The sequence below is a fragment of the Argentina anserina genome, chromosome 4 (assembly GCF_933775445.1).
Source record: "Argentina anserina chromosome 4, drPotAnse1.1, whole genome shotgun sequence".
NCBI lineage: Eukaryota > Viridiplantae > Streptophyta > Magnoliopsida > Rosales > Rosaceae > Argentina > Argentina anserina.
In genome coordinates this window covers 19977005-19993307 of record NC_065875.1, presented here as the reverse complement: position 1 = coordinate 19993307, position 16303 = coordinate 19977005, and the positions used below count along the sequence as shown (strand labels likewise).

The following is a 16303-nucleotide window of genomic DNA, read 5'->3' as shown; positions in this document are numbered from 1 at the left end:
TACAACCTTAGTTTGAGGTAGAGATAAGTTTTTTTAATTCCTATTTAGTAGGTTTTTATTTTTAATTACAACCTAAAAATTAGGTATTTATCTTTAAAGCTAACATCTCTTATATGAATTTTTACATCAACCTGTTTGTTAGGTATTTTATCATTCCAAATATCTCTTTCGTAGGTTGAATTTGAAATTTATACTAATATGCATATATCTATCTATTAGGTAATTTTTACATCAACCTGTTTGTTAGAAATTCTCTAATTTTAAAGATTTCTTCGATGGATATTTATATTAATGTGCATGTTTCTATCTATTAGGTAACAACATAGAGTGAAAAACTATGAAGGTTGAAACCTAGAACAAAAGATTTACCACACGAAAAATATTCATGGTACAATGATACGAAAAGAAAAGATTTGAGAAAACATATATATATATATATATAATGGATAACATACGTACCTTATTGATAGATTCAAAAGATTGAAAAAAATGACGAATGATACAAGTACAAAACAACCTTTGTGTTCTCTCGTACGATCTATAAAAGCTGGAGTAGTGTTTGTATTCTGAAACTCTCATATGAGCTATATAAAGATTTTTTCTCAACAAAAAAATTGAAATCAAATCTTTCAGCAATTTAAAGTAGTGAAAAATCAATGGTAGGATTGAATTAAACATGTACAATAAATAGATGCTACGATTAAAGAAACTAAAATGATGAAAAGGGCAAAATAGGGTTGTAGAAAAAGAATTTGGGTTTAGATTGAAAAAATATTTGAGTGTAGGTTTGATTTTAAAAAAGGGCTCCAATATTGGGTATATCTTTAATTTTCTCTAAAAACATAGCCAGTTAATTTGTCCTTAACTAAAGAGCATTATTGCCACGACAAAATAAGTTTTTTTTTGTCTTTATTATTTACGTGTTGCTAATAGTCTAATACAATCACTGATTCTAATTTGCTGATTACCAACAGAATCTCCAAAAAAAAAAACCCTAGCCGCTCTCTCCTCTCTCCCTTCGACAGAGAGCCTCTTTCATGTCTCCACCTATGTTGTGTTGCTACCAGATGAGATCTATTGCGTTGGCTCTTGGCGAGTGTTTTTGAGATTAACTATAGTTGGTTGGTTGGAGATTGAGCTTGTTGTTTATGCTCAGTCCATGAATTCCCAGCAGCAAAGTTAGTTTTTGGAGGTGTTGGTGGCTTGTGTGCATCGGTGGCATACTCTCTTTGGGTTTTCGGCTGATGTCCAGGTTTTTGCTAGTGGCTCTTCGGGTGGCTTTGCAGTGGTGATGTTGTGGTCCTTGCAACGGGGGCAATTTCTTCTTCGAGATGGAGAGGACGAGTTCTAGGCTAGTTGGATTACATCTGGTCTTGGGCTCTTGCTCTTTAGGTGTGCAGTCGGGTTTGTCTTGATAGTAAGTTGGGTTTATCCTAACCGTATGTCAGGCTGGTCATGACTTCTATTTTTTCAAGTTTTTTTTGTATGGACTTTAATTTGTTTTTTGTTTTTGGTTACTTTGCTTTGTTACTGAAACCATGCTTGTCATTGTATATGTCTTCTTTTTCTTGCATTGTGTGGAAGTGTTTAGATAGTTGGTATATCTTATGTATCAATGTAGTATCTGTACTAAAAAGCTCTGTTTATCTTGAAATATGTGATAGTGGATGAATATGTAATGACCTTCTTAGCTTGTGTTTTGACTTATTGAATGAATTCTCAATTCAAAAAAAAAAAATACAATCACCTATTCATATTAAGGCCTTTCAATCCCTACAAAAGGAGGCGAAACCTTGTCATTTCTTTTACAAGTAATTAGACTATTATCCCATTCCATAAGGAGTTTGCCGAATATTCAGTTTAACTTTAAGCTTATATTGATTTAAATATGCAAGACATTATCTTCTGGATGTATGCACGCACTAATGACATTTTCAAACAACGTAAAACTTAACTTATGTCGAATTTTATAATTATATGCTAATAGTTCGTAAACCGTTAGGAGGGTATATAATTGTATAAATTCGTTCTCATTCCTTTGTATCCGAGCCACCCGACGATCTATAAATATATATAGAAGAATATACATTTCAATAATTAAGATTTAAACCTTCAATGTTTGGTTCTTGTCTATCTCTGATTAAACACTTCCAATGCCATACTTTGTTTTTTGTTTACAATATTCTTGACAATTAATGAAAACACAAGTTGGCCCATTACCTCTGAAACATTGGGCTAAGCAAATGGAAATTTTTGCTTATCAACTACTTTGGCTTAACACTCTTAATACCGGAATTGAATTAATTAACGACGAAATTAAGACCTAATTAGAGTTTAGGGAATCGAAATACGACTTGTCCTTGTGTATGGGCATCTGTCTCTTCACAAACATAGGAGGAGATTGCTGGCAGACGCCAACAGCATAGCAGCCTTTCGGAGATCTCAAGGGGCCTCACACAACTCCACAACTACAACTTCTTCGACCCCCCGATGTTTCCAAAGCCCCTCCTTATTTACATCTCCTCTTCTTCTTCTTCTTCTTCTTCTCCGAACTCAACTTAACCAAGTTTGGTCTCTGAATTTCTCAATCAACATACACATAGAAACCCAGAAATGGCGACCCTTCCATCCACTCGTTGCTGCCGCACTTACTCATCATCGTCGTCGTCCGTGTCGTATTCGTCCCTACACAGAAGTGTGCAGAGGGTGGCGGTTTCTCCGAGCCCCAAACGCTTCATCTCCACCAAGGTCTCTCAATCCGTTCCGCAGCAAAATGGTGTCAGCATGCAAGATGGTTAGCTCGATCACTCTTTTCAATGCACTAGTTTTTCTGGGTTTGTGTTGTTTATATATTCTGTGTTGAGTTGAATGCAAAGTTTGAGTCTTTAATATGTTGATCTTTTAGTCTTTGGTCAGTTTGATATGAAAGCATTTGGGAATTTAGTGAAACTAGATGTTGTTCCATTTTGGACTTGGAAAGTTTGAGGCTTTGGAGTTTAGTGTGTCTAAATTTTGGATTTTGTATTGGTTGTGTGGGCAGTGGCGCCAGTAGTCAAGCCTGTTGAGAATGATAGTGCTTTCAAGAAATTGAAAGAGGGGTTGCTTTCAGCTGCGTCTGGTTCTGTGGAGGAGAGTAAAGACGGGAGTGGGTTTACTTTCGAAGAAACTGAGTCCACTGTGAGTATTACTGTGGTTGGAGCATCTGGGGACCTTGCAAAAAAGAAGATATTTCCGGCTCTTTTTGCGCTTTATTATGAGGGTTGCCTCCCTAAGGTGTGTACATTGTTACACCCTCTGCTGTTTGTCATTGATTTCGAGGTTTAGATCAATTGGTTTGATAATGAATGTGTGATCTTTCTTGCAGCACTTCACTATTTTTGGTTATGCTCGGAGTAAGATGACTGATGCGGAGCTCAGAACCATGGTTAGCAAGACACTTACTTGTAGAATTGACCAGAGGTGAGTTCTGCTTCATTCTTGCTTTTGTGGAATGGGGTTGCTTGCTTGTTATGTAGGGTGCAATATATCTAACAATTCGGTTACTTTTTTCTTTGTCTTGTTGGTTATGGAATGCATTGAGGTTAGTTGGTATATGACTTTGTTTTGGGGAATTTCAGGGAGAACTGTGGCGAAAAGATGGACCAATTTCTTGAAAGATGTTTCTACCACTCTGGTCAGTATGATTCACAGGATCACTTTGCACAGCTGGACAAGAAACTTAAAGAACATGAGGTAATGTTGGTGTGTCTGAGCTTAAAGGTTGACCGTTATGATGTGCTTAGTGATAGAATGTTGGCTAGAATATAATACTTTGCAAGCACATTCATTAATTGGGATCAGAGTGTCATAATTACATTTTGTTATTTTTTCATTTCAACGGCATTCAAGTAATGATTTCTACACCTCAACTCTACTCCTGTTTAGACTGACAGTGAACTGCATGTCTGCATGTGTAGGGTGGACGAATTCCTAACCGCCTGTTCTATCTATCTATTCCTCCGAACATATTCATAGATGCTGTTCGCTGTGCAAGCTTGTCTGCTTCATCTGGCAATGGCTGGACTAGAGTTATTGTTGAGAAACCCTTTGGCCGAGATTCAGAATCATCTGCCTCTTTGACCAAAGCCCTCAAGCAGTACCTTCAAGAAGATCAAATATTCAGGTAACCTTCTTACCAAACTTGGTTGGTTTTGATCATGTAATTAGTGTCGGGTCATATTTTAATGATTGTCTCTTGTTTCGATCAACAGGATAGACCACTATCTTGGGAAGGAGCTAGTGGAAAACCTTTCAGTACTTCGCTTTTCCAATCTTATTTTTGAACCCTTGTGGTCAAGGCAGTACATCAGGAATGTGCAGTTAATATTCTCTGAAGATTTTGGCACTGAAGGGCGTGGAGGGTACTTTGATAATTACGGTATAATAAGAGACATAATGCAGAACCACTTGCTTCAGATACTGGCCCTCTTTGCAATGGAAACCCCTGTCAGTTTGGATGCAGAAGATATCAGAAATGAGAAGGTAATGAGGTTGATTTAATGCCACTTATGATATGATTTTCCTGGTTTTTTTTTTGAAATTGCTTGCTTTATGCCAGGTCAAAGTTTTGCGCTCTATGAGGCCATTGCAACTTGAAAATGTGGTAACAGGGCAATACAAAAGCCATGTCAGAGGAGGTGTTACTTACCCAGCTTACACTGATGACAAAACTGTACCCAAAGGCAGCTTGACTCCAACATTTGCAGCAGCTGCACTCTTCATAGACAACGCAAGATGGGATGGGGTGCCTTTCCTGATGAAAGCTGGAAAAGCATTACATAATAAGAGGTTTGTTCAATTAGATTGCCTGGTTTGTTGTTTTTTTTTTTGGGTGGTTTGATCTGCATAGAGAAATTTATATACTTTCTCCTTTTTTTTTCAGGGCTGAGATAAGGGTACAGTTTCGGCATGTGCCTGGAAATTTGTATAATCGAAACATTGGAACAGATCTTGATCGTGCTACAAATGAACTTGTAATCCGAGTACAGCCTGATGAAGCTATTTTTTTGAAAATCAACAACAAAGTCCCTGGTTTGGGGATGCGGTTGGACAGGAGTAATTTGAATCTTCACTATGCAGCCAGGTAATTGAAACTTAAAAGATATCCTTTAAAAGATCTGAGTCAAAATCATAAACTGAATGTATGCTGATAAGTGCTTTTGTCATTCTTAATGATTTTTCTACAATAGAATGCTTACACGTATTAACCATTATATATACTTTCTAGATATTCAATGGAGATTCCAGATGCTTACGAGAGGCTTCTGCTGGATGCTATAGAAGGTGAACGGAGACTTTTTATCCGGAGCGATGAATTAGACGCAGCTTGGTCACTCTTCACACCTTTGTTGAAAGAAATAGAAGAGAAGAAGATTATTCCAGAGTACTATCCTTACGGAAGTAGGGGTCCTGTCGGGGCACACTATCTTGCAGCAAGATACAAAGTCCGGTGGGGGGATGTTGGTGTGGATCAGTAACTTGGAATCAAATTATTTAAAATTTTCGGCTGGTTGTCCATGGAACATAAGAGTTTGGTGCTACTTAATCGCAACTGTTAGTCACAGGTAGGATTTTTCCAGTTTTCCTTGATTCTGCTCTTTGTCAACAACTTAACATCTATTAATACACAAAGTTCAATCATGGTGCACATGTTTTTGTTGTTGTTTGCTGAAATAGGTATTGTTTACTTTCTTTTTGCCTTGTATGTGAAGTTGTGAACGAATATGGTTTTCAATGTTTTAACTAGCTGCAAGTACAGTCAGTGTAATATACTGGCCTAATGAAAATGTTTAAAACAAATTATTATTCCACTGGCACACATAACAGAAGGGATTACTGGGTCTGGTAGCTAAACTTCATAGCAAGATTGCTTTGGTTTTCAGCTTTTTGACAATTGTGAGCAGAAACATTCACCAAGTGTTAGAATTTCTGAACGTGCTTCATATTTCTGAGCAAGGTTGAATTAGATGGTCGCTTGTGTTTCTTTCACACTGTTAGCAACAAATGTCTTGCTCTTGTAAGACACTCATTAGAACATGTATACAAGTTACCAAAAGAATTGATTGAAAGCCATGATTTACGGATTGCGATTCTGGTAGAACAATCATTGTACTTGAGCCCTCTCTGTATCACAAACTCAAATTAAGAAGCCTATAGTTCCAGTTGTTATGTAGTCTGCTGATAATGTTTCCTCAAGTTTGATCTCCTCTGCCTCACAACTCCTTCAAGATTGAACTGTGATGCCTCTTGGCACAAAGGCCTTGTTTGCGGTTGGCAGCATTGGTCGCAGGTGATTCTCGGGGTTTCCAATAACCAAAGTTTATTCTTTCTCGGAGTGGATACTAAAGCTAGCTTAACAGATTCATCACAAAAAGTACATAAACAAACCAGTGGAATTTCTCAAGCTATACAGTTATTGAACTCATCTGGCCGAGTGCTTGGTCGAGCAGTTGTGCTAGAGATTAGTCATTTCATGATTTCAAGAAGTCTTTGCTGAGCTGCTTTTCCAACTTTGGAGTTGTGGAACGAGAGAAATAACAAGGTTTGGGATCAGGTCATTACCATGTAGGTGCCTCTACAAACATGTAACTTGTTAGAGCCATGTTTTTGATTGACGGTAAATGCAATATGGTGGTATAGGTAAACATATTCAGTCACAACTTATTCATAGTTACAAACTCACTCATTCATTATTAAACACTTGCACTACTAATATGATGTGGGGCACCAACATTGTAAGGGTTTCTTTTCCAATTGAGTACGTGAACACATGACCTGCAGAGAACACCCTTTGTCAACCTGCGCGCTTAAGAAAAGGAAGCGGGTTGAATCTTTACATTTCGCACAAAGCAAGTAAACATAGACACATCGAAAAGAATGAGCTGCTTCTTTTGCCACTAATTATGAGAAAAGACTTGCTGCCCGCTTGCGTATCCCACCAAGAAAAAAACCGGTCATTTCTCTCTTTATACACACTCCAAACTAGCTTGTGATGTTTTTCCGGGCAGTACATGAAGCTCATGGAGTTCTGGTACCATAATACCAAGCTGCTAGAGAACCTTGTGCCACGATCTAGCTAGAGCTGTTGTCAAATGGTGAGCACCAAATATGGAATTACTTAAGAATCACAAAAGTGAGTTCTAGTAAATTCTAGAGTCCATTAAAAGCTATTACACATAGTCATTGAATATGTAAAGAATAATGAAGTTCACAAAATAACCACGAAGTTTCATATTATAACTCATGAAGAAAGTACATATTGGCTCAAAAACTCATAGGTTGTTATAGATTTTAAACTAACCAAACATGTATGTCATGTTGTGTACGAGAGTCTTCCGATGACGCCCCAAACCAGTCTACAAGCTCGGGGCACATCCAAAGTCCTGATCCCCTCTACCATTTGCATTGCTTGTTTTTCCGCCATGATTATCAGCTAATGTTCTACTAGTTCTGTCTGCCTCATGATCTTGCTTCTCCTCATAAAAATCCAACAAATCAGTCTTACAAAGCAGTAAGTCTGCTTAACCTCTTCCTTCATCGTGCTAAACTGCTAATAGACAACTCGGAACCCACACTTATCCACACGGCCACACCATATGCTCCAAGATCACTCCCAATTGAGGGCAACCAACTTATTCAACTTAGATCAGATGGGAAGAAGGTGTATCTAGAGCTGCATGTTTTCAAAGTTATCGAAAAATAAAAAACTAAACCAGGTTTGCTAACCTGGGATTACGAACCTAACTTATATGTAAAAGATTTTCACACCGTGACCATTACTTAAGCATGTATAATAGCACAATTCTATCCCATCAATTTTTCTACAAATTTCTTATTGAGATTAATAATTCCCCAAATTCTACAGTCTTCCCCTTGGACTACCAATACTTGGACCAACAAGAAAAAAGATAATTGTTTTACGTTATACAGTTGAACCAACTATAAGTCTATAACTATGGTTACATCAAATTGTGGCCAATAATTCTAATACAATTTGAGCACCATATTTGTCCATATATATGATATTAAAGAGCAGATGTCGAATTAATGGTTTGAAAGTACGGTACAGGCCTACATTTATACAGTAGCAATATGATATCTAAAGTAAGTACTAATGTGTGATTTATAGAATCAAATACCATATCAATCTAATTGCTAACAATCTTGAAGATTAATTGGAGATGACTTGCTAACATTGTGGAATCACTTGATTCTTGGAGAAAGTGATGGTTTGATGAAGCTGGACTCTCTCCTGTTGTTATCATATCTATGGTCATAAGCACGAAATTCTTACATGAATTATCAAATAACTCTGTAGTATACACATCACTTTCTAATTATCGATCCCACCCATTCTAAAGTTTGATTTGATGAGAACTAGTACATTTGAGTTTGCAACTATTATTTTGATTTCCAATGTTTTCATAATTAGGTATATCACTTTCTAATTACCGATCTCACCCATTCTAAAGTTTGATTTGATGAGAACTAATAAATTTGACTTTGCAACTATTATTTTGATTTCCAATGTTTTCATAATTAGGTATGGTATATGAGATAGTGAGATGCCAAGCTAGACACAAAGCATCGGCATTCTTTTTCTACGATTACACTCGCTATAAAATTGATGTCTTCAAACTCCTAAGGAAGTACTTTCTCCCTCGTCATAATTTGCAATGAAGTTTCTATGAATCATATGATGGCAGCGTACGCATCCACAGCCTTGAAACAAATTTGAGTTGAAAATGAAAGGCACGTGAGAACACTGAACACACCTACATAGCACGGAAGCTTGGTTGGACGACCGATTCCCGCTTCAGAAGCGGAAGCGGGAGCGGAAGCGCTCGGAAGCGCGGGGAAGCGCGACGGAAGCGTTAGCTTCCAAATTGGAAGCGCGGCAGAAGCGTTGACTTCCAAATTGGAAGCGTGATTCCTTCTCTACTTCTATTTCATCAATCAATGTCTTGAGACTCTTCTTGTCGTCTCATCTTCTTATTTATTTCGTTAAGTGGTTAAAGATAATCATCATCAATCAATCTAATATGTGTCAGAAATAAGGGGGAGAAATATTAGGAAAATCTAGATGAGAGAGATATAGAGAGAAGACAGAGAGTTGTGGAGAGATATGAAAAAAATTCATATGAGAGAGAGACAGAGAGAAGACGAATCTTTTTTTTATCAATTTAATCTAGTGATGTTTCTTTGATTTTCACGTGCCCAACACTTTCACACTATGTTGTACATTCTTTTGTTTGAATTTTGAAATGAAACTTTAATAATGCTATAATTAAAGATAATCATGGGTTAAAAAATAAGTTATTAATAGTTATCCAGTTATTTTAATACTAGATAAAATAATTAAAAATAAAATATAAAAATATAATATATATATATATTATGACGCTTCCAAAACGCACCCGCTTCCTTAATTTTTGAAAAAAAAACGCTTCCGCGTTTCTAAACGTTTCGCTTCCACGTACCCACACCCGATTCCATGCAACTTAAGAACACACACACCAATAATGCAGCACCACCCACAAGTGTCATGCTCTAGCTGAATCAACCACCCACCAAAAGCTAGGGTAAAGTGGTAAACGGCGTAAACCAACAACCCCATTTCCATTTTCAAACCCCCACAGAAAGAAAGAAAAATATCAAAATCCCACACACCATAGCAGGCAGCATAGATAGGTCTTATTATAGCTCTTCATCATGTGTTGGAAAATTAAAGCCCCCTGCAGGCACATGGAGCTGTTTGCCTTGCTTGCTCAGTCTTACCCATCTTTTCACTTCCAGGTACAGTCCTGTTGCTCCCTCTTCTGATTTGATTTTCTGGTGCTTGGATTTCAATTATAACTGATAACTAACAAAAATTTATATTCAAAGGCCACCTAGAACAAGATCAGAGATACTTGGCCTCAATAATTATTGATGTTTTTGCAGAGAGGGGAGACCCACTGGAACTGGGTATATTAAAAGCCACTGTTCTTGTGCTGGGTGCAGCTAGGTGTTGTGATTGCTCTTTTATTTCTGTGAGGTTACATGTGTGTATCATGTGCTGGATAAGTTAGTTATGGCAAGTGGAGATGTTTCAGTATGGCCCTGACTACTCTCTCATTTATTATGCGGTTCCTCATAATTGTATATATTCAAATCCCCATCTCCTGTCTCTCTTGATATGGAGATCTTTGAGACTTTGACTCCCATACCAAACACTTCTGCATTTCCATATCAACAACATGATTCTGTTTTTTCTTTTTCTTTTTTCTTCCTTAGACATATGTTTAGCTCCTCACTCTCTTGTAAAGAGTCAGGTTTGATCGTATTTATAAACTTAATAATAATTTACCATAGTAGTGAGTGACTTAATGTTCTTGATCAATATTGTGTATCATTGAAACACAAGTCAATTAATTTGTCTTGTCTATGTAAAGCGCGAGTTAATGTGCTTCTTGATGACCAATACAATAAGAAAGAACGAAAGAAATTGGCTTGATTCATATCATAAACTTAAAGTGGGAGTAAATTAAAACCGATGCCATAAATTAAACGGTGAGTGATGAGAGGAAACTATGGCATGGTATTCCCTCTTATCCCATAGACTGTTAATGATTTCCGAGCATGAGTTATCTTCTACAAAGCTATAGGCAATAGACCTCGCTCCTTATCAGATACATTATACAATAGATATACAATAATATAGGGGTGGGTATAAATTACTTGAATCCTGATCCCGTTCTGAAATTTGCCGGGATGGGACATGACGGAAGTTTAAAAACATTAGTTCCGTCCCGATCTAGTCTCATTTTACTACGGTGGGATGAAATGTGAGACGAATTCTATCACACTCAATCCTGTCATGTCCCGTTTAAATTTCATTTGAATTTTAACCATCAAATATTTCATCATCACCATACATTTATAATTTATGAGAACACCTTAAATGCATTTGATAAGGAAATGACTAGCTTCAAAGAATAAATCTTGGATCTTGATTCATTTCCTAAAGATAAACAAGTCTCGGTTAATTTTCTGATTAATATATGGTTCGAGTTATGTGATATAAATAAAGAAGATTCGTATATTGCAAATTTCTATGAAATTAGCAATCGGAACATATATAATCTTATATATAATATATAATTATATATGTTTCTCTTGTATGATAACAATATAATTTTCATGTACAATATCTATAACGCTATAATTCGAATGATTAATTTAATTTTATAATAATTAAACTCATGGTATCAAAGCAGATGGTGAATGATATTTAGAAGTTTGGAACAATCCATATGTTTCTTTTTTTATAATAATTCATACTAAAAATTTATTTGTGGTAAATTAAGTATTTATTATTTAAAGTCCGGGAAGGTGAGATAAACTCAATCTCATCCTGATCCCGTCCCGATCTCGATAGGATTGATCCCAAGTGGGACGAACTTTTAAGAACACAAATCTCATCCCAATCCTGTTCCGAATTTAATGAGTGAGATGAAACGTGAGATTAACCTCATCTCGTTTCGTGCCCACCCTTAAAATAATAGGCTTAATAGCCCACACTTTTAATTAGTTTACTTCATATGTCAAAGGTAAGCACTCAACTAGAAATAAATTAGATCAATGGAAACAAGTTTCATAAAAAAAGAAATTTTATTGTTCTTGAATGCATAATGCGTTTTCCAAACCGTTCACGCATCCGGTTTAAAACTTTGTAATCTAAAGTAACATTTATGAAATTATGAGCATACACTGAATCTACCATTCTATTGTTCTCCGTTTGAATAATGTGAAAGAAAAACTATATGTATTATTTCCAAAGCAATAGACCTCAAAAATGTGATCTTATGGTTTCCCATTGCTTTCACCCTGCCTAGTCGAAAATGGAAAGCACAAAAAACTAAAGGTCATTATGAGCAGCAGATTGGGTGGTGACACTGCATTTGGAAGTAGCCAAGCAAATCATATCCAGAGATTTGAAAACGGAATGGAGGGCAGATTCTTGGTAACAAAATAAAAGAGACAAAAGGGTTTCCCTCCCAGCTTAAGGATACCACCCTACATTTGGAAACCTCTTTATTTCTCTTCCAAATGACCAGGATTCATTTCTCTTCTTTTGTCAATCAAAATACAAAGAAAAATGACAGAGAGAGAGAGAGAGAGATCAGTCGAGTTGAAGCTTTCTTAAATCAAAAGGGTGCACCAAGAATCCTCCTACATTTAAAATGAGAATCCTAGAGGAAGGTACCCTCAAAGTCCACCATAATCCTCCTAGATTTCTATTGCATTATTGAGATAAGAGAAGCTCAAGTAGTAGGAGAATCCCCCCTTATTATAAAGCACAGCATCTACAAAATCCTCACTAGATTTTCACACGCATGTGTTGTGTGCTGTGACTGTGTTAGCCCTTTATTTCTAGGGTACCTTAATATGTGTTGTGAGAAAGACCAGGTGTTCTTTTCTTCTTTTTTGAAACGAAGACCAGTGTTCTAAGGGAGGGAAGTTTGGGGGCCCAGATGATAGTAGCATGCCTCTCCTCTTTTTTTGTTTAATGAATTTGTTGTTGGTGTTGTTGTTATGTCCCTCCAAAAACTCTTCGTCCAGCTCAAGAGGCACCACCACCCAACCAAACACAAGAGCCACGACAATTAGGAGGCCACCACCCTCTTCCTCTCTTTCTCTCACTTTCTCCATTTCCAAACCTTAAAAAGAAGCTACCAGAGACTACTGGGGAGAACAAGAACAACACCCTTCTTGTGATTTTACCACAAAGCTCAAATTTTGACTCCTTTTTTGTTTTGTTTTTGTTCTGTTTCTGAACCCCCACGAATGGATTGTTGGTCTCCTTCTCTTGCTGTTGACGACGAGTTTCAGAAGCTGGCTTTGAGAGTGAACCCTCCAAGGTGATTGAGTTCACTCTTGTGCTTGATTCTTGTTTTGTTTCTGTGGGGTTGTGCAGTTCTTGGTTTTTGTCCAGCACAATTGGGTTTTGTTGGTTTTCTTGAAAGTTTGATCCTTTTGGAGATGAAATTGTGACTCTTTTGAGTGTTCTGGTCTAATTTGGTTTCTTGTGGATGTTGGATTTGTAGGGTTACAGTTGATAACAGCACAAGCAGGAAAGCCACTCTGATTAAGGTGAATTGAGTTTCTTGAATTGTATTTGCAAGCATTTCAAAAAGGGTCTCTCTCTGAACATTTGGTTCTTTGTCTTTTGCTCTTTGGGAAATTCTTGCAGGTAGACAGTGCAAATAAGCGTGGGAGTTTGCTGGAGGTGGTTCAGGTTCTGAATGATTTGAATCTAATTATAAGGAGGGCTTACATTTCATCAGATGGAGAGTGGTTTATGGATGGTAAGTTTTTTTTGTATCAATTGCTGTATTTGTGCTCTTAAATTTTGTTTCTTTGAGGCTGATGTTCTTGTTTTATATCTTGTTTGCAGTGTTTCATGTCACTGATCAACAGGGGAATAAGCTCTGTGATGATGGAATAGCTGAGCGCATTCAGCAGGTGCTCGAAATTAATCCCCTCTTTCATTTAGTTTATGAAATATTAAATCTGATTAACATTAAAGAGACATATTTTCTTAGAATCTCACTACAGTAGCAAAATGAATGAGTGGCTTAGATGACTTCAGGTGAACTTATTCATTCATTATCTTTTCCTTGCTGTATTGTGGATACACTTGCTTTAGTATATCTGCATTTAGGACGCTTGCTTGATTCAGTTTTGTATTGATGGTTTAGTCTTCCAAACTTGCTAATCCATTTGTATATGTTCATCTTTAAAATGAGGTCTAAATTGATAAATAGAGTGCCTTGCATGGTACTCTAGGCCTGGTGTTGAATCTTATCAAAGTACATAAATGAAAGCAAAGAGCTTTCTGCTGCTACTACACTTGTGTCTTCTTGAAATGTCCCACTGAAAAATGGTAGGAGTTTACTCTGGAACCTTGCGAATTCTAACTGATTTTGATGATTTGAAATCAAATTTTGCAGTCTCTGGGACCAAGAGTGCGGAGCTTCCGTGCCTTGAGAAGTTCTGTGGGTGTCCAAGCTGCCTCAGAACACACTACGATCGAATTGACTGGAAGGGACAGAGCAGGCTTGCTTTCTGAGGTTTTTGCTGTTCTTGCTGAACTCAAATGTAACGTAGTTGCGGGAGAAGTATGGACCCATAATTCAAGAATGGCATCAGTTGTTTACATCACAGATGAGGAAACTGGGAAGCCTATTGATGATCCTTTGCGTCTTTCTGAAATCAAAGAGTTTCTCCTTAATGTGCTCAAGGCAGACAAAGATATGCGCAGTGCCAATACTGCTGTTTCTGTAGGTTCTACACATAAGGAGAGGAGGCTTCACCAGATGATGTATGCAGATCGCGATTATGATCTGCACAGCGCAGATTCCGGATCAGCCAGTGATCGAAGCAAACCCTTTGTAACTGTTGAGAGCTGTGCAGATAAAGGATATACTGTTGTCAACTTAAGGTGTCCGGATCGTCCTAAGTTGCTCTTTGATACAGTATGCACCTTAACAGATATGCAATATGTGGTATACCATGCAACTGTGATTGCTGAAGGACCAGAGGCTTATCAGGTTTGTCCTTCTTTGCCTTAACCTAGTTGTTTTTGTCTGGTCTCATTTAGTAATGTCAGTTTCTCTATAGCAAATCTTTGTAAGCCAAATGTAGCATTTCTAATTCTTTTTACATTTCGGCATTTGTGTAACAGGAATATTATATAAGACATACAGATGGCTGTCCTATTAGTTCTGAAGGAGAGAGGCAGAGAGTAATTCATTGCTTGGAGGCTGCTATTCGAAGGCGAACTTCTGAGGTACAAATATAATTGAAACCTGGTTACATTTAAATTAATATGCTTTTCCCTACCTCATTTAGCATTTTAAGTCTAATGCATCATTTCTGATGCAGGGCATAAGACTAGAACTCTGTGGTGATGACAGAGCCGGTCTTCTTTCTGACGTGACTCGCATATTCCGAGAAAACAGCCTTTCAGTCACCCGAGCTGAGGTTATGACCAGGGGTTCCCAAGCCGTGAATGTGTTCTACGTGACTGGTACATCTGGAAATCCAGTGACAAGTGAGACTATTGAGGCAGTTCGGCAAGAGATTGGGTTGACGATACTGCGTGTCGAAGAAGACATGTACTCAAAATCTCCACCGCAGGAGAGTGGAAGATTTTCTCTGGGACATCTCTTTCGGACAAGATCAGAAAAGTTCCTTTACAACTTGGGTTTGATTAAGTCGTGTTCTTGAGTGCATCCCCATTAGGTTAAGTAGGCATTATTAGGAGTCTTTCTTGTTAGCTGTAAATTGTGCTCTCTGAAACTGTCAATGCAGTAGCGTCAGGTCAATCTCCTAGTTGATCTAGGTCTAGTACTTAAACTTGGGATTTCCCCTTGTACATGTATTTCCTCAGCTTTCTATATCAGTCTCTCAAGGTATCGTATAAACTACGTATTGTGAAGTTTCAATGTCCCTGAATTAGGGATTGTGATCCACCAAGATTGATGGCGTTGAAGAAATATGCTTTATGACTAGTTGGCAACTCAAGGTGATTAGACCTAATTGCAGAAGCAACAAGATTCCATATTCCATGTATCAAAGTTGCTTTCATCCAGGTCATTTTTATTCCGAGTGTGCCACACATTACATTACTAGCTAGTGCTGTGAGTAGGTAATGTCACTGTGTGGAACATTTTTCTTCAAACAAATTCGGAGGACGAATATCTTACTTGGGACAACCTTGCCACATAACGCTTTCGTCCATCCAACTAAAAGTCTAAGATTTTGTACTCATATTGACCACATAATACTTTTGATCTCCGAAAACTTATACATAGCTGAGGATCACCGAGTGATCGGAGAAATCTAATATTCCGACGGATGTGCCGATGATGTGACACATTTGTTCTTCAAATATGAGGTAAGCGATCATCATGATTAAGCAATAAATACGAAGATTAATTAGTGGATGATGACCCTAATGATTTAGTCGACGGTGACCGGGAAAAAGTCCACCGACAGAATCTCCAACGGGGGCAGAGGTCGTCACGCGTCCCCACGCGCACATGATCAGTTGCTTTCCTCCTTTTCCCGTCTATCTCTGAGCTGCGTCGTACGACGTGGCATCGCCTCATCCCCCATAAAACCGAGCCGGCGGGTACTCCGTGGGCCCTCATCGGTGACAGGGGCGAGTGGGCCCCACAATCAGAAGGAGGGAAAGAGGCAAGTTGGGTATGGTCCT

General features: G+C 37.7%; 2 protein-coding genes across 2 annotated transcripts; both read left to right on the top strand.

Moving 5' to 3' along the window:
* The first annotated feature begins 2431 nt into the window (after window positions 1-2431).
* On the top strand, window positions 2432-5702 carry LOC126790259 (glucose-6-phosphate 1-dehydrogenase, chloroplastic). Its single transcript, XM_050516431.1, has 9 exons — window positions 2432-2794; window positions 3041-3273; window positions 3365-3459; window positions 3618-3732; window positions 3957-4162; window positions 4251-4521; window positions 4598-4827; window positions 4922-5122; window positions 5267-5702. Exons 1-9 carry the CDS (start codon window positions 2614-2616, stop codon window positions 5514-5516), a joined length of 1782 nt encoding a protein of 593 aa, XP_050372388.1. The 5' UTR covers window positions 2432-2613; the 3' UTR covers window positions 5517-5702.
* A 6998-nt stretch (window positions 5703-12700) lies between these two features.
* LOC126789881 (ACT domain-containing protein ACR4-like) lies at window positions 12701-15540 on the top strand. Its single transcript, XM_050515946.1, has 7 exons — window positions 12701-12941; window positions 13128-13173; window positions 13274-13388; window positions 13478-13545; window positions 14034-14633; window positions 14768-14872; window positions 14968-15540. Exons 1-7 carry the CDS (start codon window positions 12868-12870, stop codon window positions 15310-15312), a joined length of 1353 nt encoding a protein of 450 aa, XP_050371903.1. The 5' UTR covers window positions 12701-12867; the 3' UTR covers window positions 15313-15540.
* The last annotated feature ends 763 nt before the right edge of the window (window positions 15541-16303 follow it).

Excerpts from the sequence above, each read along its gene's own strand:
- LOC126790259 (XM_050516431.1), top strand. The coding sequence starts at position 2,614 with ATGGCGACCCTTCCATCCACTCGTTGCTGCCGCACTTACTCATCATCG. Across the intron at positions 3,460-3,617 it reads ACTTGTAGAATTGACCAGAG|GGAGAACTGTGGCGAAAAGA; the intron begins GTGAGTTCTGCT and ends GGGGAATTTCAG. Across the intron at positions 4,828-4,921 it reads AAAGCATTACATAATAAGAG|GGCTGAGATAAGGGTACAGT; the intron begins GTTTGTTCAATT and ends TTTTTTTTTCAG.
- LOC126789881 (XM_050515946.1), top strand. The coding sequence starts at position 12,868 with ATGGATTGTTGGTCTCCTTCTCTTGCTGTTGACGACGAGTTTCAGAAG. Across the intron at positions 13,174-13,273 it reads GGAAAGCCACTCTGATTAAG|GTAGACAGTGCAAATAAGCG; the intron begins GTGAATTGAGTT and ends AAATTCTTGCAG. Across the intron at positions 14,873-14,967 it reads TTCGAAGGCGAACTTCTGAG|GGCATAAGACTAGAACTCTG; the intron begins GTACAAATATAA and ends TTTCTGATGCAG.